The following is a 21,819-nucleotide window of genomic DNA, read 5'->3' on the forward strand; positions in this document are numbered from 1 at the left end:
CACTGAAACTAGCAGCAGCGTTGCAATGACAGCAACACTGAAGTTTCTGACGCTGTACGTGCCAGAACGGCCCCAAGCCACCTACACACGAGGCCGTCCCCCCACGACTACACAAGACAGGAACCACTCTTCGCGTCTTGTGGGACGGAACTGAGGCACAGAAAGTTAAGTACTTTGCAGGCGGCACGCACTCATGATTTGAACCCACAGGTCAATACAATTCCAAAGTCCAGTTTTTTCCTGCTTTATTTCAGAAATCCAAATCCTCTGAAACACCCCATCTTACTGCCTTGTGAAAGGCTAAAGAGACACAGTCGTGTTTCTAAGGTTCATCACATCATGCTTAGAACTACTACTCTAAGCTTTTGAGATCTATGAGAAAAAATAGGAAAGAGACTTTATTTATCATGAGTTACAAGAGACTTAAAAAAAAAAAACGACCCAGAACATAATCCCAAAAGTTTATTTAAAAATGCTAATGGTAACCTAGAAAATACATTAAGTATGTTGCTCAAAACAAAAGGGTCTAAACACAATGTTTCCTTTAAGCTCTGTCCAAACCCAGCTCTTAGGCTGTGAGCTGGATCACTTCCCTAGGAAAGCAAGAATACAGATCCACTGGGCTGAATTATTCATCCACTCTTCACTTTCACAGAGCAATCTAAAAGGACTACAGGCTGTGGGGTGAGCTCGGCTAACGATTCACAGGGAGCGCTGGAACAGAAGGAGAGCTCACCTTTCTGAGGCCTGATGATGAAAGACTGCGTGGCCCCGTGCACCAGCCGGCAGTACCCATCTATCAGGTCGGCCATGTTCTCGGCAATGGTCAGGGACGGTGCTGTCACCGTCAGAGGCTGGACAGGGGAGAAGACCCAGAGAGAGCTGTTATTGTTCTTTCCAGTAATCAAAGGGACAGCTGCACTATGACATCAGATCTCTAGATACACTTGAACACAGAGTGGGAGCGAAACAAGATCTGTCATAAGGTTTGAGTGAAAAAGGAAGTTTGATATTTAAGGATGTTATTCCTAGAATATGTGACAGAAGGCAAACCCAGGCAAAAAAAGAAAAATCACTTAAACCGAGACTCCCTTTCTAGAACAAAAAGAGGTGAAAAAAACACTTCCTTTCAGAATGTCTGGTCCCTTAGGCACGCTCTAATTAAGAAAAGAATTTAGAAAATTAGTAAGCTAAAGTAGAGCTTATTTTAGAAACTAGAGAAATGTGGAGTAAATTTTTATCAGCCATCCATCGTAATTTTTCTGACATTAAAGAAAATTAGTGGAATGTCATTATTTTGAGCACGCACAGCATGTTCTGCTCCAGAGCTTAGAAACCACACTTTTCAAGTTAAACATGCAATTATGATAAATTTCCTAAAAACCTATCATTAAATGTTATCCAGGAGATCATCAAAGCTGTATTTTACTTTCAAACACAAGTATGTCCTAACTCATGTAGTCTACATAACCTCCTTCCAAAGGGACAACTTATCTCACCTGCAGTATCCTAAATATTATTTGAGGGTAGCAAACAGAAAGGAGGACAGCCTGAAAATCATGGTGCAAACAAGAAATTACTGAGATATTTTCAGGAAATTTCAATTTGCAATACGGTTTCAATATTTCATGGTATCATTTGTTTAGTTCTGAGAATCCACTGCCTGGAGCCTAGAAATGCCGCGATCCCAAGGCAGCAGGAGCAAGAAGGCGTGAGGAGCACCAAAAACAAACCATCCCCGCAGGGGCCGCAGCAGAGCAGAGCCCAGGTGTGCGAGCGGGGCCAGGTGAGCCCCCAGAACGGGCTTCACCCACGAGTAAGCCTGCGTGTGCCGCCAGGTGGTGCAGACTCTTGGGTATGTGAGTATTCTCTGCCCGTCTTTCAGAAAGGTCACCTTATGCAGTGTTTGCCAAATGTTCATTTCTCGTGCCAGGCCTGCCTTTACTTTCCACACCACGTGCTGATTAAGAAGAGGCTCCGGGTCCAGACTGTCTGGGATGAACTCCATGTCTACCGCCTACTAGGACCGTGGCCACCATCCTGTGCTTGGTTCCCTCACCTACAGACTGGGGGTAACCGAAGTATCTCCAAGTGCCTCTTCCGCTGGGTTCTGAGGATGCCGTGTGTCGCCCTTGGCTTCTGTGCTAAGTGTCGGGCAGTGGGGACACATGTGGAGTGCCAGCTGCTGCCGTGGTTATTTTCCTAATTATTACCCCCCAGAGAATGTCACACACTGCACAGTCTGGGAAATAACACTGTAACATAGTTTACAGAATTTATATAATTCTAAGAGGCTGATTTCCTTGGTAACTCATGATAATCTCCCAGCATCTCCACAATAAGGCTCCATTAATTTTTAAACCTGTTTTCTATTCTTGAGGGCATTTAATCATTATTATTCGTAATGTAACGCTTATTACATTAGAAAAAGCTGTGATTCTGATGACCCACGCATACTTCACCTGCAACCAGAAACAATCATCATTTCTACAACAGCGCTTTATTTTCGTCTACCCATCGTGACGCACGTGAGCCCTCCTTACCTCAGGCGCTCCTGCAATCTTCAGCTGCAGCGTCCCTTTCCTGTCCTTGTCTTCGCTGTTTGAATACTGAATGGTCTGCACTTGATTGAAGTCGGCCAGGTGTGTGGGCTTTGGGAAGAAAAGGCAAACGCTCTGGACCACAGATGCAAGACTCATGTGAACTATTCTGTGCAGTCCTCACGGTCCCAAGCCCACCTCATCCTCCTGAGGACACCTCCCTAGACGGGATGTCTGAGGAAACCAACTGTCCATGTTGCCTGGGGGGCCATTCTCCCTCTGAGGAGCAGTCATGGACCTGCTAGGGCCACCTGCTCATTCACGGTCAGGGATGTGTCTGCTCTCTGTGCTCCTGACGGCCGAGGGGCACTCCATCCTCAGGAGCTGCACAAGTGGTCACCAGTCCCACACGACACATGACAGAGAAAGGAAGAAGGGAGTCCCCGACCTGACTCACCCTCTGGCCTGGGGGGAACCGTGTGAAATTCTTGGCCTAAGGGAACATTCTGCTCCACTTCTCACAGAGAGAGGGACCTGTTCCCACTCCCAATGCACCCTGAGCTAGAACAAGTCTCTGAAACGTTCTGAAGTTCCAGAGTGTAACAGTGCTAGGGAGACGCTGGGTATCCAAAGGGCCCTTCCCACACAGACAGGCCAAGAGAGACACTGTTCATTTTCCCAAGAGGAGTAAACTCTTTTTTCTTATGCAGACAAAACATGCCCATCCGTCTTTCATCCTCTACCATTTCATGACAACGACCCGTTCGCGTGAGACGATTCCTATAGGTTTATCCAAAACAATCGGCCTCGTTAGGACCTCTTTCTCTTAGAACATCACAGGTATCAGCCCCTCCCTGCCAAGTGCCCCACTCAGCACAGATTATGCCACTGGGACTGAGCCGGAATTACGGTTCAGAAGGGGACTCCTACCCCGCGCCCCTTCACAGGGAAGCGTCTCTGCAGCACTGCTCTCAGGCACTGCTGTCAGGCCCCCCGCACGGATACCCACGGGCAGTCCTCCATCCCCTGGGCAGCACACAGCACGGCCCCCACGCCTGGCCCTCTCTTGGCCTCTGCCCTCATGGGCTTTCCTCCTCCCTCTGTGGCTCTCTTTCCATTTCCTGGCTTCTCCCCTACTCAACCCACAAACGTTCAGGTGCTACAGGGGTCTGTGCTGGGCCCCGTCCTTCTCACCAGCTGTGCACGGCCTGCCCAGTGAACACCAGCCAGTCCTGTGGCACAAGTACCATCTCCAGTCCTGAGCTCAGACTCAAGTATCCCACTCCCTACGTGACATCCTCGCGTGGACACTGGAGAGAGACTGACGGCACACCCAGCACAGTCACGGGGACCCCCCCCCTCAAAACACCTTCCCCCTCCAGTCTTCCTCACTTCAACAAAAGCATCACCATTCAACCTGGTTCCTGAGTGGAAATATGAAGGCATGATTACTGACTCCCCTCCTTCCCTTACCCCACATCCAGCCCAGCTCCCAACACCCAGAATCCATGCGTTTTCCCTCCATCCCCACGGCCACCACTCCAGTACAAGCCACTGTCTTGCACGGTGCTCAGAATTCGTCCTGAAATTGTTTCCCAGCCAGTGTCCCTTCATCCGTGTTCGTCCTCTAAACAGACAGCCCCCAGAAGCCAGGGAGGTATTTTAAAATGTAAGTCTGGTCCTATTAAGTCCCCTGTAAAAACGGTACAATGCTAGCCCAAAGGAATCAAACACCCACATGATCTGACCTCTGCCTGCCTCTCTGACCTAATTCCCCACCAGGACCTCGTCTTGATGGGATGTGCTCTGGTCTCACTGGGGCAGGGCCATTCCCTTTGGTCAGTTTTCAGCTGACCAAAGAATGAGGAACATGAATGAGGACCAGGGCTGTGAGAGGCCATATAATGTGCAGGAAATTCCCACATGGTGAAAAACTGTCTTGTGTCCTGAATGGCTTTCAGATATCCTGGTATTTATTCATGCTGGCGAAAAATCTGATTCTAGAACCCTCATCTATTTTAAAACACAAAGTATGCTCTGCATGGAATTTTCCAGGAATGCAACTTAGGTGTATTTCAGGGAATATTACACTTGCCTGTCTTTGGAATGTTACTATGAGCTGCTCACCATTTTGGAAAAGGACATCACCGAGGGCGATGCTAGTCTGATGTTCGAGCTGCTGGCACAAGGTACATACACTGTCATAGAGGAGGCCTGAGGCTCCTCCTAACACACTGGGAACCAAATATCATTAAGTCAGTGGTGACACATGAAATGAGAAATATCTCAATTAGTTTCAGTAAATGGTTATATTAAAATATTCCCATTACTGGCATCTTACAATTTAAAAAAATTTTCAAAGCACAAAAAGAAAGTTGAGTTATGGAAATTATTGTATTTAACTTATTTTTTATTCCTTCTTTTAACCCATTGTTTTTCTGCCTCATTCTGACATTATCCCTCAAGGTCGGCCACATAAAAAGAACAAATTTTAAAGAAGTACTTAAAGGGAACAGCAGAAGAAATAAGCAAAAGATATTAGGAAAAGGAAATCTGTGAAGATAAATACTGAAATTAATGAAGACAAATAGATTAATGCTATAACCCTACCCGCTAAGCCTGTCCTTCAAAAGCAGCTGAAATAAATCCTTTGCAAATCTGAAAAGAAGAGACAAATCCAAACAGACAAGCTTAGGACTGAGAAAGGATATAGAAATAAAGTTACTGGAAAGATCGTAAGGGTATCACGAGATGCAACTCCATGGCAACAATTTAAAAATGTAGAAAAGCAGATGAGAACGCTAACAGTATGAATTACCAAAACTGACACAAGAACTGGAAAACCTGAATAGATCTATTACTACTGGAGAGGTTGAAAAAACGGTTAAACACCCACCATTGAAAAAGGCACCATGTGGTTACATAGATTGATTCTATCCGCCTTCACAGAACACACAACTCTACCTTGACTTAAAATATTTCAGGCCACAAAATGATGAAAAGCCCCCTAATTCGCCTGATAAAATTAGTGTAACTTCTAATATCATGTCCTCGTAGAGCTAAAGTAAAAAGACTAGACTGATTTCACTTATAAATAGCTGCAAAAATTCTATATATTAGCAAATATAATAAATCACTATTTCCAAAGAATAATATAGCATAACCAGTAGGAGCTATTAAATGGCTCAATATCAGCACAGCTAATCAAGATAATATACACTAATAACAAATTAAAAGAGAAAACACCAGGATCATATCATTAGGGCTGAAAAAGCCTTCAGTTAAATTTAGTAGCCACTCCTAATAAAAACGCTAAGCAAAGAAAGGCATAATTTAAAAACATGAAAGATACTTCACTAAAGGGACTTTACTGGTGGCGCAGTGGATAACACTCTGCACCCCCAATGCAGGGGGCTCGGGTTCGATCCCTGGTCAGGGAACTAGATCCCACACGCATGCTGCAACTAAGAGTTCACATGCTGCAACTAAGGAGCCCATGTGCTGCAACTAAGACCCCACACAACCAAATAAATAAATGTATTTCTTTTAAAAGATACATTACTAAAACCCAACATCAGAAATTATCCTGAATGATGACACACATTTTTTTTTTTTTTTTTTTTGCGGTATGTGGGCCTCTCACTGTTGTGGCCTCTCCCGTTGCGGAGCACAGGCTCCGGACACGCAGGCTCAGCGGCCATGGCTCACGGGCCCAGCCGCTCCGCGGCATGTGGGATCTTCCTGGACTGGGGCACGAACCCATGTCCCCTGCATTGGCAGGCGGACTCTCAACCACTGTGCCACCAGGGAAGCCCGACATACTTTTAACTGATAAATTAAAACCTAAAACAAGATAGGGATATCCTCTACCACCCGTTTTTAAACATGATCTTCAAGGTGCCTGTGAATATGAGAACAGGAAAGAACTGCATAGATTAGAGAAAAAAGTTAAAACTATTCTTTTTTTTGCTGATTACATGATTATATACCTACAAAATCTAAGATTCTAATAAAAAATGACTTATTAAATGAACAAGGTTGCTGAATATATGATAAACAATCAAGTATATTCTGCTATGCTCACAGTATGAATTTTAAATTGGAAATGGCCAAAAAAAATTTTCCCAATAAGGCCAAAAACTCTGTAATACTTATGAATTAGCTTAATACAAAAAATCTATACAAGGGCTTCCCTGGTGGCGCAGTGGTCGAGAGTCCGCCTGCCCACGCAGGAGACACGGGTTCGTGGCCCAGTCCGGGAAGATCCCACATGCCGCGGAGCGGCTGGGCCCGTGAGCCATGGCCGCTGAGCCTGCGCGTCCGGAGCCTGTGCTCCACAACGGGAGAGGCCACAACAGGGAGAGGCCCACGTACCACAAAAAAAAAATAAAAAAAAAAATAAACTATACAAAAAAGACTATGACATCTTATTGAAGGATGTAAAAGAAGCCCTGAACGGGCTTCTCTGGTGGCGCAGTGGTTAAGAGTCCACCCGTGCCAATGCAGGGGACATGGGTTCAAGCCCTGGTCCAGGAAGATCCCACATGCCGTGAAGCAACTAAGCCCATGTGCCACAACTACGGAGTCTGAGCTCTACAGCCCATGCTCTGCAACAAGACAAGCCACCACAATGAGAAACCCACACACTGCAACGAAGAGTAGCCCCCGTTCACCGCAACCAGAGAAAGCCTGCACGCAGCAAAGAAGACCCAATGCAGCCAAAAATAAATAAATAAATAAGTAAATTAAAAAAAAAAAAAGAAGTCCTGAACAAATAGAAAGACATACCATATTCTTGGACAGATAACTAACTAATATCTACTTTCACAAATTAACAAACAAGTTGGAATCCCAACAGAATTTTCTGCTAATTCTATAAATTTGGTTTTGAAAGATTAAATAGCCAGTTAACAGCCAGGAAAGTGTACAAAAGAAAAACAATCCATGCAGAGAGTGTACGAACAAAAGATGACACGGGGATGCAGCACCCACTAGAGCAGTCCCATCTGGATGGAAGCAGTACAGAAAGAGAGAACTGTGTCCTTGGACCAGAACAGAGGATCCAGAACTAGATCACAAAGACGGCAGACACTCAGTTCAGAGGTGAAAGATACGATTACTGTGCTGACACGGCTGGCTGCTCACTGGGATACCAACAAGAAGGACAACAAGGGGACAATGACAGCAGCCAGCATCCTCTAAGTGCTCCCTCTGTGCAAGGCCTTCATCTCAACACTGCACACTCAGTACCCACTTCATTCTCCTACCACCCCTCTTAGGTAGTTGTGATTATTATTGCCATTTTGCTGACGAGGAAACACGAGCCAGCTGTGAAGAAATGGACTCAAAGTCACACGGCCAGCATGAGGGTGACCCACTGGGAACCCCGGCTGCACACTCCAGAGCCCACCCTCTGGACACACCGCAGGCCCACCTTGTACCATACACAAAATTCCACACGGGTTAAATGCGAAAGGACAAAGAAAACCTGGCAAGAGAATACAAGAGACTACAAATCAAAGAGAAGACAGATAACGTCACAGAGCTTCCTGAAGAGGTCGTGCCACTTTATACCCTCACGGAGTGTATGAAACGTCCAGCTGTTGCACATGCCTGCCAACACCTGGAATTACTCATCTCTTTCACCTCAGCCATTCTGGTAGGTGTGTAACAGTATCACACTGTGCATTTATCTGATGACTATGGGGCTGAACGTCGCTTCACTTACGTCTTAACTATTCGGACATCCTCTATTGGGGTGGCTGCCCTTTTCTTAGTGATATTTTTGATCCTGGAAAGAGCCAGAAGAGGCTGTTTCAAAGGACATGATACAAGTACAAATATACTTAAATTATATGTAGAAGTGAATGAAGAAATTAGTATCTAAAACTTCTCCAGATGAACTGTAACAACCCCATTCAGATCTCACCAACATATGTGCCATTTGTGTGACTCCCTTCCTTCCCAACTAAAGAATTTCAAAAACTTTCAACCTAGGCTGTCTCTTCCTCTTATTCCCTTGAGCAATAAACGCTGTGAAACGGAAAGCTTTAATGGCAGAATGATGTCTTTTCCAAGAGGATCCTCATTTCCTTATTTTGATTCCCCTTTGTCCACAATCAGGTCCGAAAGGAGGTGTGTTCCACACAGGCCGCTCCCAAGACTTGTCCAAAGCGCACTTACGTTGCAGCCCTTGTCTGTGAGGTAACTGATCCCTTCTTCGGGGCCAATCGCCAGCTCCACCGAAATAATCCAGCTCGACTTGAAGGTGAAACGGGTGACGGCAAAGGTACCAGAAGGAAAAAGATATTTTAGATAAAGAACCATGGACACATTAAAGGACCAAAGGGGGCTGCACTAGCTTGCTACTGATCTTTGTAACCAAATAATACAAAATATTTACAACTTCACGGTGCAGCATCTGCTGAGCCTAAGCAGAGACAGACAGACTGCGCTCGTTCCAGTGGGTCTCAAGCCAATGGTTTCTTTGGGAAGATTATATGAATAGGTAAACTAGCCCTTAGTGAACAGTTAATCAATGAATCGCTGGGCTGGAATAAAAAAAAAATCTTAGGCATGCTATTAAAAAAGGATGGTTTTAGTCTCACGTTGACACATTTTTTTTTGTATTTTTCCCACTGTAAAATGATAAAATATTCTCATGTTGTTAAAAATGTGACAAATTAGATTTCAATCAGAAATTTAGATATACGTGGATAAGAAAAAGCAAAAGAAATCACACCTAGTCCCACCCTATTTCCAAGTCCCCATACTTACACCAAGGGCACACTTGAAGCATTCTTTATCAAATCTGTACACTGGGGAGAGGATCTCAAAGAATTTCAAAATACTTTCTTCTCTATTAAGGTTGGCAAACTGTCTAAATGTTTGCTGAATCAATTTTCTTAGTGTTTTGGCCTGCATGATAAAATTACAAACATCTTTTTAGAGCCAACAGTGAGTAAAGACCACAGCAATAACAGCCAACACCAAGGGACATTTCTTGTCCAGCCACCACTTAATACCACCTACGTTCACCAAATGTTGTATTTATCAGAGCTTTGTTTCTTTTATTTAAAAAAATTATAGTAAAATACACATAAAATATATCATCGCAACCATTCTAAAGTATACAGTTCAGCAGTACCAAGCTTTATTTCGTAAACAGAAATTGGTAAAGCAATAATTGGCTTATTAGAACATGTAGTAAACAGTTAGGCATTAAAGATATAAGGGCTATATTCGCATGTGACCTGAAGTCAGCAAAGCAGGGGACATAAAGGCACTCACACATCCCAACCTGGGAGGGGAAGTCGACACACCCTTTCTGAAGGCAATTTGGCAATAAGAAATCAAAAACTTTAAACCCACAACCTTTGAGAAATTATTCTTTAGGAATGCTGAAAGAACTGTGCAAAGATGCAGCAACAAGGAGGCTCAGCACGGAAGCGTGTAGAGCACCCCACAACCGGCCATGCACACTGCAGTGTGTCTGCTACCCAGATGTCCTAAGACTGCTGTGCACATCCCATTTACTGACATGAAAATCCGTATCACAGTGCTACATGAAAAAATAAGACAAGGCAATCTGTTGTAGTGTAGAAGCCTTTAAAAGGAGAGCACAGGATATGGGCCTCACACAGGCTGGCACACGCACCAACGCACAGTGAAGACAAAACAGCCATGCCTCTCTTCTCTGTGTAGTGGGATCACAGGTGATCTCTGGGTGACTTTTCGTTTATGTGAGTTTTCTATTTATAAACCATGAGCATCTGGATGGTGGAGGGTGGTGAGCCCACAGTCCGTGGTGTGTCAGAGAGAGGAGTGTGGCCTGAGGGGGCCAGCGGGCAAAGGATGTGTGATGGATGAGGTCTGGGGAAGGGTACAAGAGGGTGCAGGCCACAGGACGCAACTGGGTCCACCCTGGTGAGATGCAAAGCCCTGGGGCGGCCTGGAATAGGAATATTGTGATCTGACATAGATTTTGACAGGAATACTCTGGCCGCTACATTGGGAACAGTATGAAGGGAGCAGGAGAGATCCAGTGAGATGCCAACAAAATAATCCAGGCGAGAGGTGATGGGACCCAGGCACTGCTGCACAAGTGTAGAAGCAGAAAGGAGTGAGAAGTAGTCAGATTTCAGATTTGTTTTGAAAACAGAATCAACAGGATGTACTGAGAGGTAAGAGTTACCACTGAACTGAAATGGCCAAGACCAGGAGAAGCAAGGCGGAGGAGGGTCTTAGAGAATACCAGGGGCCACCTGAGCCTCGGTGTGAGATGCACACAGACAGGAAGCAAAGCCAGGAGACTGGAGACAGGACCAGGGTGGGATCTGGAGGGGCAGGGACAGGACCTCATCCCATGGCGGCCTGCAAATCTCAGCAGTCAGGGAAGTGGGAGCAGGTGAATCAGCAGGGGGTGGCATACTCTGGTGGGTCAGGGCAGTGACAGCCTGCCTGGAGTGGCCTGAAGGTGCCAGTGTGGTCAAAGGATTTCTGGATCTGGGACACGGCAGAGTGAGCTGGACCGCTAGGAGCAGTGGTCAGCGTGGGATCCAGTTCCAGAGGGGCTGCGGTTACTGGAGATGAAGACCAGGGTGCGAGGCGGCAGGGGGCAGAGAGTGGGCCCTAGATAACCTAGGGCTGGTGACTTTTATTTCACAAGCTGGCTCTGCTCCTGCAGAGAAGGTGTGGGGGAGAATGGAAGCATGAAGACCGGCGCCGGGCACGCATGGCCACCTGGGTGATGCTCGAGATGGCAGGGAAAGCGGGAAGTCGACACAACTCGAGCTTTGGGTGGAACAAGCGGGCAAACAGAAGGGGCGGGGCTCCGGGAAGATCAAGTCCCGTTAATTCTGAACGTGCCTGAGATCCGCAAGTCTCCCGAGCTGAACCACTGAGCATAAAGCTGGGTACAGACCCGAGCTCAGGAGACAGCAGGGCTGGGTCAGAACCTCACGGTCTCCAGCCGACGTGATTACAGGCATGGGGCCTGATGACTCCCACAAATACAGTGGCCGCAGGAAAGAAGTGCGGGCCAAAGCCTGCTTGGTAGGCCAACATTGGTTTTAACCAGGGCTGGGGTTCTGACAGGTGAGCCAAGTGTGGAACTACAGGCAATTGGAAGAGAATCAGTTATGGTTTTAGATCACAGGAACTAAAGTGAAGAGAAGCAAAATGGGTTCAAGGGCAAGGCTTGACTATCAGATGTCACCTACAACATGAGTGGTTGGCCTTGGACACTCTGTAAAAGAAAAGTCTGGGACGCGTGGTTTGGGGAAGAGCCGTCCAAGCTCTGGCCACGAGCCCAGAGACTGAAAAAGGCCACTCTCGCCACAGCTGAGACGGCATTTAACAGCTGTTCTGACTCCAGGCTTTGCAAACACTCTCTGCGTCTCCTCTTGAGCATTAGACCCACACATATGCACGTGCCCACCTGAGCTTTCCACCTGAAATTCCCAGACACCTGAAACCTGGCATGCCACCAAGAGAACTTGTGACTTTCTTCCAGGCCTGGACCTCCTCATCTCAGCAAATCTCCCAGCTGCTTAGAGACAGAAACCTAGGCGGCAACCTTGACCTCTTTCGCCCACCTCTCAAAACCCACTGCACTGCCACGTCCTCAAAGTGCTTTTCCAAAAGCCATGTTCTCTTCTCTAAGCTTCCCACGCAGCAGCCCCACTCTTGCTTTGATTTCTGTGATGGTCTCCCGTGGATACAGAATTCTGGTAGAAGAGAGACTAGTGAAAAACAAGGAAATGGAAATATCTGTGATGTGAGCATTATATGTAGTTAGTTAGTTCTTTGTTAAGTGTGTAGAAATAACTCTCACGTAACAGGTAAATTTGCGCACGTGTAAAGATGAAACGCAACACCTTATGGTCCCTGCTGATTCTCATTCTCCTGCCGACCCCATGGCACAGTCGCTTCCAATTCCGCGTCTCCTTCCCTCACTGTGGTCCCCTGACCCCCAGCACCTGTGGAATGGGTCAACTAAACTGTGCACCTGACCATTCAACCTGCCGGAAAACTTCTGAGCAACTGGGCAAATAGGTTTGAAAATAGTAACTGTGCAGTGCTAGCAGACAGACAGCCTGAGCTACAGGTTCACGCCTCTGTGCCATCCAGCTGACTCTGTCAGTTTTCCGCGTGCTGCTCTGCCCGGCCCCTCCCGAGGCCTACACGTCACCCAGCTAAGACAGGAAGTCACACTCATGGGCAGCGGCCGCAGGAGCTGAGGGAGGGAGCGCGCCCATTCAGGGCTGGCTTCCTGAGGACACAGAGCCACACCCCGGCTCCCCGCCAAGCGAGAGCGGGTGCGCCTGGCCGGGAGTGAGTGCCCGAGCTTTCTCGGGGTCTCTACTCCAGTGTGGCCGCCCAAGAGGACTGAGATTTCCGGCCTGCAGCAACCAGTGTTGGGCAGGAACTACAAAACCCTCGCTATCTGAAAGGAGCCCCAGATTCGTTTCTAAGAAGGATGCCTCAGAGAGCATCAGTTCTTTCTCCTTTCTCAGTAAGGAAAAAAATTCCACAAAATCTGACTCCCTAGAATCTCTTGATATTAATCAATACACTTCCCTGTTTATAGGGTTTCAACATCAGCTTTGTGTTTGCCCAGACTTAGGAAACAAGGCATCTATCAATCAATGCTAGTCGGTCTTAAACCAATTCATATACAGAGAGAAAGCCACTCAAAGTGAGGCAGTATGACCAGGATGAATCGTCGGACATTGCTGCTATTCAGCCTCTGAACAACAAAAATAATTGCATATTAATCAACCTAATCTTTATCAGATGCTGCTAGCAACAATGGACTCCGAGGGCTTCCTGGATGAAAAAGTTATAATGTAGTGCTAAAGAAAACATGCAAGAAAAGAGTAACAGGCTAAGAAACATTAACTGAGGAATTATCTCCCCACCTACCAAATGCTAAACATAGATACGTTAACAGTGCATGCAAAGTGTGTTTTTTAACTGAGCTATAACTGACGTATAACGTTGTATTAGTTTCAGGTGTACAATATAATGATTCAGTATTTGTATATACTGTGAAACGATCGCCACAGTAAGTCTAGTTAGCACCCATCACCTCACATAGTGACACATTTCTTTTTCTTGTGATGAGAACTTTTAAGACGTACCCTCTCAGCAACTTTCAAATATGCAAAACAGTGTTAATAACTGCAGTCACCATGCTGCGCATCACATCCCTGGGACTTACTTACAACCGGAGTCTGTAGCTTTGGAGCCCTGCACCCATTTCACCCACTCCAGCCTCCAGCAACCATAACCTGTTCTCTGTATCTATGAGCTTTTTTTCTTTTCATATAAGTGAGGTCACAGTATTTGTCTCTGTCTGACTTATTTCACTGAGCACAATGTTCTCAAGGCCCATCCACATTGCTGCAAATGGCAAGATTTCCTTCTTTTTATGGCTAAGTAACATTCCATTGTGTGTGTGTGTGTGTGTGTGTGCGTGCGTGTGTACGTCTGAAGCGTGCTTTTTTTCCACCCTACTTACAGGAGCCCAGACCAGACGGCCACTTCTGTGCTGACCCCAGGCTTCATTCTCCCTGGCACACAGCAGATGCCAGGAGCTGGCTGCTGAATGACTGCTGAGCCAGGCACTTCCGTGCTAACCACAGGGATGGGAATGACTAAACTAAGTGCTCCTGATAGGACCCTAGGAAACCATTCTATTACCTTGAAGTACAGAAACTTCAAAAAACTGGTAACTATTGATCTTGCAACATTTCTAGTTCTGAAATTAGATTTCTACTGTGAATTATACTCAAATAAGTTGAAATTTGGCTATTTTATTTGCAACGTAATTTGAGATTTACAGAAGAGCTGCAAAGACAGTACGGAATTCCTGCCCTTCGCCCAGTGCCCACCTCCCCCCATCACCTGCCCCGGAAGTTAACATCTCACACGACACTGGAACATCCGTTAAAATTAAGACACCAACATTGGTACAAGAGTACACACTAGCTGCGGACTTTACTCAGAGCCCCTAGTTTGCCCACTGACGCCCTCTCACTGCTCCAGGACCCCACACTGCATTTACTCATGTCTCCCCATCGCCTAGCTGTCAATTTTGTAGACTACCCTCAGGTTGGGATTGACTTGTTAGTTTTGCTGGTACAGTGTTTTTAAAAATGTGCCTCTGGCACTACTGAGATCAAAGAGTCAGAAAATTTAAATATACTGTAAATTATCCTTAGTAATCGGGCACATATACCCCAATCCTGTTTTGCCATCAATCAATCATAGCTTAAGTTCCATCAAATACAAGGTAACCTTTCAACACTTCAACGTGAGCATTAACTACAAATGATCTTCTAGAAGTCTAGATATGAAGGGGAAAAGGCATATAAAACAAAATGGCCTTTGGAAAAGCAAATACTAATTGGTCTAGCCATTCTATAGGGCTAGTCCGGGACAAATAAGAAGCTGATGTGAATTTCTTGTTAGTTGAAGTTTCATTGGCAATAGTTTTGAAGAGGAGACTGTCTGAACACAACCTAATTTGTACTGTAGTTGTTACATACCTATGGGTATATGTTTATGTCAGTCATACCCACAAGAGTCTGACGGCAATCAGTTGAAAGAATTTACATAGAAGGTGAAAAATTTTTGGCATAAGGATATGAGCTACTGATTAAGCTATTTAAGAAGCCAAATATACATTATTTGTTTTACAAAAGTATACTGATTTCCTTTATATTAGAAAGCGTGTGAGAAATGAAACACTAGACGAATCTGTACCTAAGAAACAGAAGCTAGAAGTCAATTCTGTTCTCCCTGCTCGCATCAAAATCAGCAGCAACTGAACCTTTCAGAAAACACAAGTGCTATCTGTTTGGCTCGCGAAGTTTTCTCAAGCTCCCGAGGGTCAATTCCTTCCCCTCCACTACCCGTGCACACACGAGGCTCGGCCACCACTGCCTCCGGGGCTGACACTGCTCACCTTGATCACCTTAATCACCTCCAAGCCTTCTTGGCTGGAGTGTTGCTGCTTTTGATCTGTCCTCCATGCTGCTGTCAGGTTTATGTTCTAAAGTCCAAAAGGTGACCATGTCCCTCCCCTGCCATGAACACCCAGGGCCCCTACGTGCTCTCATCTGAGTACTGACGTCCACACAGGCGACCACAGTGTCTGAGCTCTAGTCACAGGGCTGACCTGACTGCCCGGTGGAGCTCAAACAGCAGCAGAAGCGCATCAGGGTCGGCAGCAGGGTGAGGATGAGGAAGGCCAGTCAGGCTGGGTCCTGAGGGACAGCCTGAAAGACACCTGGAGGGGACAAGTCCTGTGCAGGAATGGGGACGTTTCTGGAGTGACAGCAGGGTCAGAGCGGGCTGCCCAGGGAAACGAGCTTCTCCAGCCTTCCGGTTCTTCTACCTTGTGAAGGAGTATCATCACCTGCGCTATTCTCATGCCTCCTTCCACACGGTACCCTCTACCTGGAAAGTGCCTCCTCTAAGTCCAGTCATCTTTCAAGTGGCCCTTAAACTTATTCATTCATTTTTTCACTTAAATAAGATTTAGCGAATGTTACTGTGTGCCCGGGATTATGCCAAACACAGGGTTTAGGGCAGAGAACACAGCAGATGTCATCTTTGTCCTCGTGGATCTTAAAATATAGTGGAAGCAGGCAGACAAAATGCAAACAAGTAAATATCTAGTAATTAAAACCTGAGAAAGTAAAATTAAAAATTAAGACCCTGAGCAGGGCCCTAAGGTGGAGGATGTTTCTGCAGCCCCCTAGGGAGGTGAGCAGTCTGTACGGGAGAGGACGCCGAGGCTGAGCTTTAGAAGAGCCGGCGATGGGGGACCTCCCCGGGGCCTTCTCACCTCAGCTACACTCACACCATGGCACCTGTGACATGGACCTGGGGTGGCTTGTTTGGAGTATGAGGATCCTTTTTAAATACAGAATAACTTCTTGGACTCCCAAATGCCAGCAGTCATACCTCCTGTGATAACTGCTTATCTACACACAGCTCTAAGGAGACTTCGCAGTAATTCTCAGGCCACCCTGGGACTAATGTTTGAGCACTGATGGTGCTATTAATGTGATATAGCCATTTTCGTATCCTTTCCTGCTTTCTACTTTTACACTGGGTGGTGCACTTCTCTGTCCAGTGATGGGGTAAATGCCCTGAGGAACAGTGTCTTACACTTGTGAGCGTCTCCCCCTGGGTCCACCCAGCAAAGGGCAGGCCGATGCACAGGGTGGGCTTCTGCGCCCACGCCAGAGCCTCACTCTCCAGGTCAAACTGAGTCCCAAGTGATTCAAGGTGATCGGGTCACAACTTTCACCAAGGCAGTCTGGCTTCCGAGCCAGTTTTTGAACCACTGTGTTCTGTCTTATCCCACTTGGGCCTCAGTGAGTGGGACGGTCTTCCACACAGGTGCTCTAGTGTGGAACATGTCCTCTGTGATAGAAAGTCAGAGCAGTAACAGCCACAGTTTATAAACTGCACTGTGAGAGGTACTTGTGGTAGTAGTTTATACACATACACACACCGATCTGCTGAACAGCCACACCAACGCTACAAAATATTATTTTCTTCCTTGTGGAAATAAGAAACCAGGTCCAAAACCATGAGGCTAGGAAATGGCAGAGCTCAGCTGAGCTGGACTCTATCTTGATCCAAAGCTGCGTCCTCACACCACACTGGACCATGTTCTGGATGGGCTGGGGAACCACATCTCGGGTCCCCGGTGTCCCCTCCCCTGCAGTGGGAGCTACAGGCAGAGACAGGAACTGGTGTCCTGCAAGAGTTACTAACGGGGAGGAGTGCCCTTGGTGGAAACAAGAGCAGACAGACCTCCAGAACACACTTCTACGCGTGCACGCGCACGCATGCACGCACACACGCTACAGCTGCCACTGTGGCTCTTTTCCGTGCCGCTTCTGTACTTTCGTGTGTCAAAACACCCGAGACCGCAAAGACTCAGGCGACGAGGACCGCTGTGCACGCAGCCTTCTTGGGGCTGTGCTTGGCCGGACGCGCTCACAGCCAAGCGGCGAGACCGCGGCTTTCTGGCAGGATGCTACGCCTCTAAAACTCTGCTTGCCCTCAGCATGACTAGAGCAACTGCCAGCTTTTTGTATTACGACTTTCACACGGAAAGGAGAAAACCGCACACCACGGGGGAGGGGTCCGCCTAACGCGTCGCCTATTACGATAAAGCAGGCTAATTACCTTGACTGAGTCCAGTAAACTCCTAGGAAAAAATCGCTTCAAACCAACATCTTTTCTGAAATACAAAAAGAAGTGTATTAACAAATAACACCACCAAATCGATGAATAACATGACATTGTCGCAAGAACATAAAAGCAGTTTAAATTATTTACCCTTCCACATGTTATTCTAGAAGGAAATAAGTATAATAAAGCTCCAATGTACCCGCACAGTCATGGAACAGGTGGGACAAGTAATTTTCTAGATCTGTGCAGGAAACACCGATACAAGCTGGTTTAGGTAGAAAGTCTTTTTTTTTTAAGTCTTACTATTGCAAACCCTCTAAAATATTGCCTCTTTGTAAATTACAACAGTGAACAAACTGTTCTCCTTTGAGCATTGTTTGAAGGTTAGCCTTATAAACCTCGATTCCAACTGGGTAACGCACTGTATTTGTATAGAAAGTAGACTGGCCTGATTAGGGAAAGATCTGGGATACAGCAGGGAAGCTTAAATACCTTAGATTAATCCTAAAGGTTGACTGTTTTTAAAAATAAACTTTTTGATTAACATTAATCAATGTTTACAATCTCAGTTTCACACAGGAAACAAAACAAAAAAAGAGAAATTAAGTGAGTGGCCTAAGGTCAAAAAGCTGAATGTGCGGAAATGCTGAAAATCCCAGTCGTTTTCTTTAGACCAAGCTACAAAATCAATCGTTAGTAACAAGAGCCTCAAAGCATTCCGGCCAAGAAAACCGATGCAAAGAACGGCTCACTCTCATTTTCTACTTACTTTGGGTACTAAGTGAGCCAGGCTTTTGGCCACTAGAGGGCAATCGTGCGCTAGTAAGATGAAATAAAGCCTCTAGACATGAAAGATTATCAGGAGACACATGGAAAATATAAAAGGATCAAGAAGGAGAAAAGCGAAATAAAGGTACCTTTTCAGGATTACATAAAAAAATAAAATGAACATAAAGTATATTAAAAAAATAAAGCAGGGATGACTTCTTCACACGTAATTGTAAGTTAGCAAGTATTACCAATGAAACCATAGAAAACATGTCAGAGTTTATATGGTTGACTCTAGATCCGAACATTTTAATCCCCTATTCCATACTCTAGTAGTTAGTACCTAAACCGACGAACTCCTTGCTAAATCCTGGTCTCAGTTCTCATATTCTTTTTCACTCTGTGGTGATGATGATGACACTGTTCACTGCTCCCGTACACAGTCCTTCCTCAGCTCCTATGACACACTGTTTTCTGGATTTACTTATCAGCAAATTCATGTAACTCCTGGCTTTCCATTTATTTTTCTAACCACTTTTGTTTATAACTTCCCTTCCTTATCTTTTCAGATATGAACAGGGAAAAGTGTCCACCCAAGTTCTTCCACTTTTTGTTGCCTCCTAAAAAGACAGGAACTTTGCACTTTAAGGATTTGGGTGCTAATCACTATGGGAAGTAGCAAAATAAGCACATAAAAGATAAACCAACACCCTAGAATCTTAGAGGCATTATTCCTGAGCACTTTCTTCCCTATCTGCCTTTGCAGGCAGCTGTTCCATAATATAAAGAACTTATTTTCACAGAGGGAGCCCTGCACTGGAATCCTGGCTTTGCCGCAGGAGGATTTGGCTATGCCTTCATGCCTGTCAACCTCAGTGACCCACGTGTAAAATAGGGATGCTAATCCCTGCTGCCAACGGCAGTGCTGAGGAGACAGTGAGAATGTGTTAAGTCCCTAGAACTCTACACGGGTAGTTCCCCTTCCCCCGGAAGCACCCGGGATGCCCCTCCTGTCTGGCGAGAGTCTGGTCTACAGGCCTGACTAGCCGTCATCATGAGCAGAGGGAGGCGTGACCTGATGGTGCCAAGAGCAGACGTGCTGTAGGGAGGAGGGGAGGACACAGGCTGGAAGGCAGGTATGAGGGAGGCTCTGCTGGGAGCCCGGAGGAGGGTGGTGGGAGGGAGGGTGGGCAGCAGAGGCTCAGGGATGCTCTGGACGCAGAGCCAGCAGCGCTGAATGAAAGGTGACAAGGGAAGGCCGAGGCACCAGGAAGAGGAAGGCCGGGGGCCCAGGCGTGCCTCCTGGGACTTCTGCTTCTGGAGAGGGCTCGAGCAGGGTGCACGAGACCTCCTGGTGGAGATCTCAAGGAGGCAGCTGGCCACGGAAGTCTTTGGATGGGGGGCAGGGAACACCAGGGCCAGGGATGCCCTCTTCCCCACGGTGAGACCATCAGCTGCCACTACTCAACACAGCTCTGCGGCTATCAGTTGGCCCAAAAGTTCGTTCGGGTTTTTCCATAAGATATTACAGAAAACCCAAACGAACATTTTGGCCAACCCAGTATTTTTCTTAGAGTCCAATGGAAAGTAGAAAATTTATCATACTCATTTTTGTCACAAATGGAAAAATTAAAGATGGACCAAGGGGGTTGAATTTTTCTGTGTGAAAATAAAGCCTATTACTAGGTGTTACTTTTACTTCCAAGGTGAGAACAACTCCATTTAAGGAAAAAAAAGCTAAGGCCAACTAATGTTTAGCAAGTATGCAGTTTAGTTTTTCCAACTACTTTTGAGTAATAATGAGTCTGTAACACCTGCCCATACATTAGAACTCTTTAAAATGGGACACATGGCAAGTGAGAAAATAAAAATGAGGATAAAGTACACAGAATCGCTGGGAGAATTCCATACCACCACCACCCCGCTCCACACATTCTGATTTAACTTTACCAAGAAGCCCATCTACGAGGCTTGGCGGTGGAGGACACTGGGAAACAGCTCAGGCGCTGCGCTCACGGTTTTAGGGAAAGCCTCCTGAGACATCTGCATTCAGCACTCTCCAAGAAGCCTGGCAGGGCCACAGAGGCTGTCCCATTTCACACGTGGCCACCCCCCTCCAGCCCGTGTCGGGCACTGGCTTACGAGGAGCTGTCTGATGGGCAGCAGGCTAGCTCTCAGCTTTATGTGACATAAAACTCACTTGAACCCAAAGTCTATACAGCCGTGAGGTAAGATGAACAAAACAGTAAACACTACTGATGTCGCACAAACAAAATAAAACTACTGGCCTTTATAATGAGGCAATTCTTTACTATGTAAATAATTATCAAAGGGTAGATCCTAAATACAGGTAAACTCATTTGACTAAAACTAGCTTTCATGAAACTTTTAGGACACAGCCACCCCCCAATTCCCAAACCCCAGTATCAGGCTGTCAGATTTCCCACGTGAGCCCAAAGGAACCTTCTTAACCCACACGTGCAGTTAACGAGATACTAATATTAGGTGAGAACGCACTGTCCACAAGAGTAGCCCCATGAAGGATTCACACTTAAATTAGCTAAGATTCAGTTAACAATCTAGTTCCCAGCTGCACCGGCTCCACTTCAGGTGCTCAGAGCCATGGGGGCTAAGGGCGCCCACGCTGGCTGGGCGGACAGGACACTTCACAGCCTAGGGCCTGCAGTGGTGGCATGGGCTTACAGCAAGAAAATCTCGGCCTCGGCTCCCTGGCCCCCGGGGCTCCTCAGAGAGGGCGGTGGGCCCGGCCACACAGCCCCACAGGGACAACCACGACTGCCCGGGACTCCGGGGGGCCCCGCTCAGCAAGACCACCGCGGATCCCGCAGGAGGAAGTGGGGGCCAGACAGGAGCCTGGGCTGGGGCTGCCCATGCACGGAAGCAGATCTCCCAGTAACTCTTCCTCCGACTTTTCTCTAAGATGCAACTCACTCTGATTTGAAGCTTCAAAGAAAGCAAGCCTGTTGTACTCCCCCGCTTCCCCACACTGGGCATCACGTTAGATATGGGTGGGGGAGGGGGAGAGGAGAGTCACCGCCCTGCGGTCTCTTCCTCGGGTGAGACCCTGATGCGAGCTGTGCAAGCGCGTGACAGGCACCATGAGACAGCACCATGAGAGAGCCCAGAAAGTTACTCGTTGAGATCTGGGGTGTCTGGGGCTTAAAACTGTATTTGTGATCAATTTTAAACCAGAATTTTCTGAGTTAACGTTTAATTTACCTCTGTCCTTCTAATGAAACGTTCAGACCACTGCTGGCTGATGAGGCTG

At 46.6% G+C, this 21,819-nt stretch overlaps 1 protein-coding gene across 22 annotated transcripts in view; it reads right to left on the reverse strand.

Moving 5' to 3' along the window:
* The window catches only part of PTK2 (protein tyrosine kinase 2), a 254,311-nt gene that overhangs the window by 98,303 nt on the left and 134,189 nt on the right, over window positions 1-21,819 (reverse strand). For 21 of the 22 annotated variants that reach the window (XM_060287148.2, XM_060287149.2, XM_060287147.2 and 18 more), the window contains 5 exons: window positions 17,757-17,811; window positions 9,318-9,458; window positions 8,724-8,801; window positions 2,544-2,651; window positions 737-854 (listed from right to left, as the gene is read on the reverse strand). In XM_060287148.2, the coding sequence (XP_060143131.1) occupies window positions 737-854; window positions 2,544-2,651; window positions 8,724-8,801; window positions 9,318-9,458; window positions 17,757-17,811 (500 nt within the window). The remainder of the gene's footprint in view (window positions 1-736; window positions 855-2,543; window positions 2,652-8,723; window positions 8,802-9,317; window positions 9,459-17,756; window positions 17,812-21,819) is intronic. The other variant, XM_060287156.1, reaches the window with a different exon arrangement.

The sequence above is a fragment of the Globicephala melas genome, chromosome 17 (genome assembly GCF_963455315.2).
Source record: "Globicephala melas chromosome 17, mGloMel1.2, whole genome shotgun sequence".
In the NCBI taxonomy this organism is placed as follows: domain Eukaryota; kingdom Metazoa; phylum Chordata; class Mammalia; order Artiodactyla; family Delphinidae; genus Globicephala; species Globicephala melas.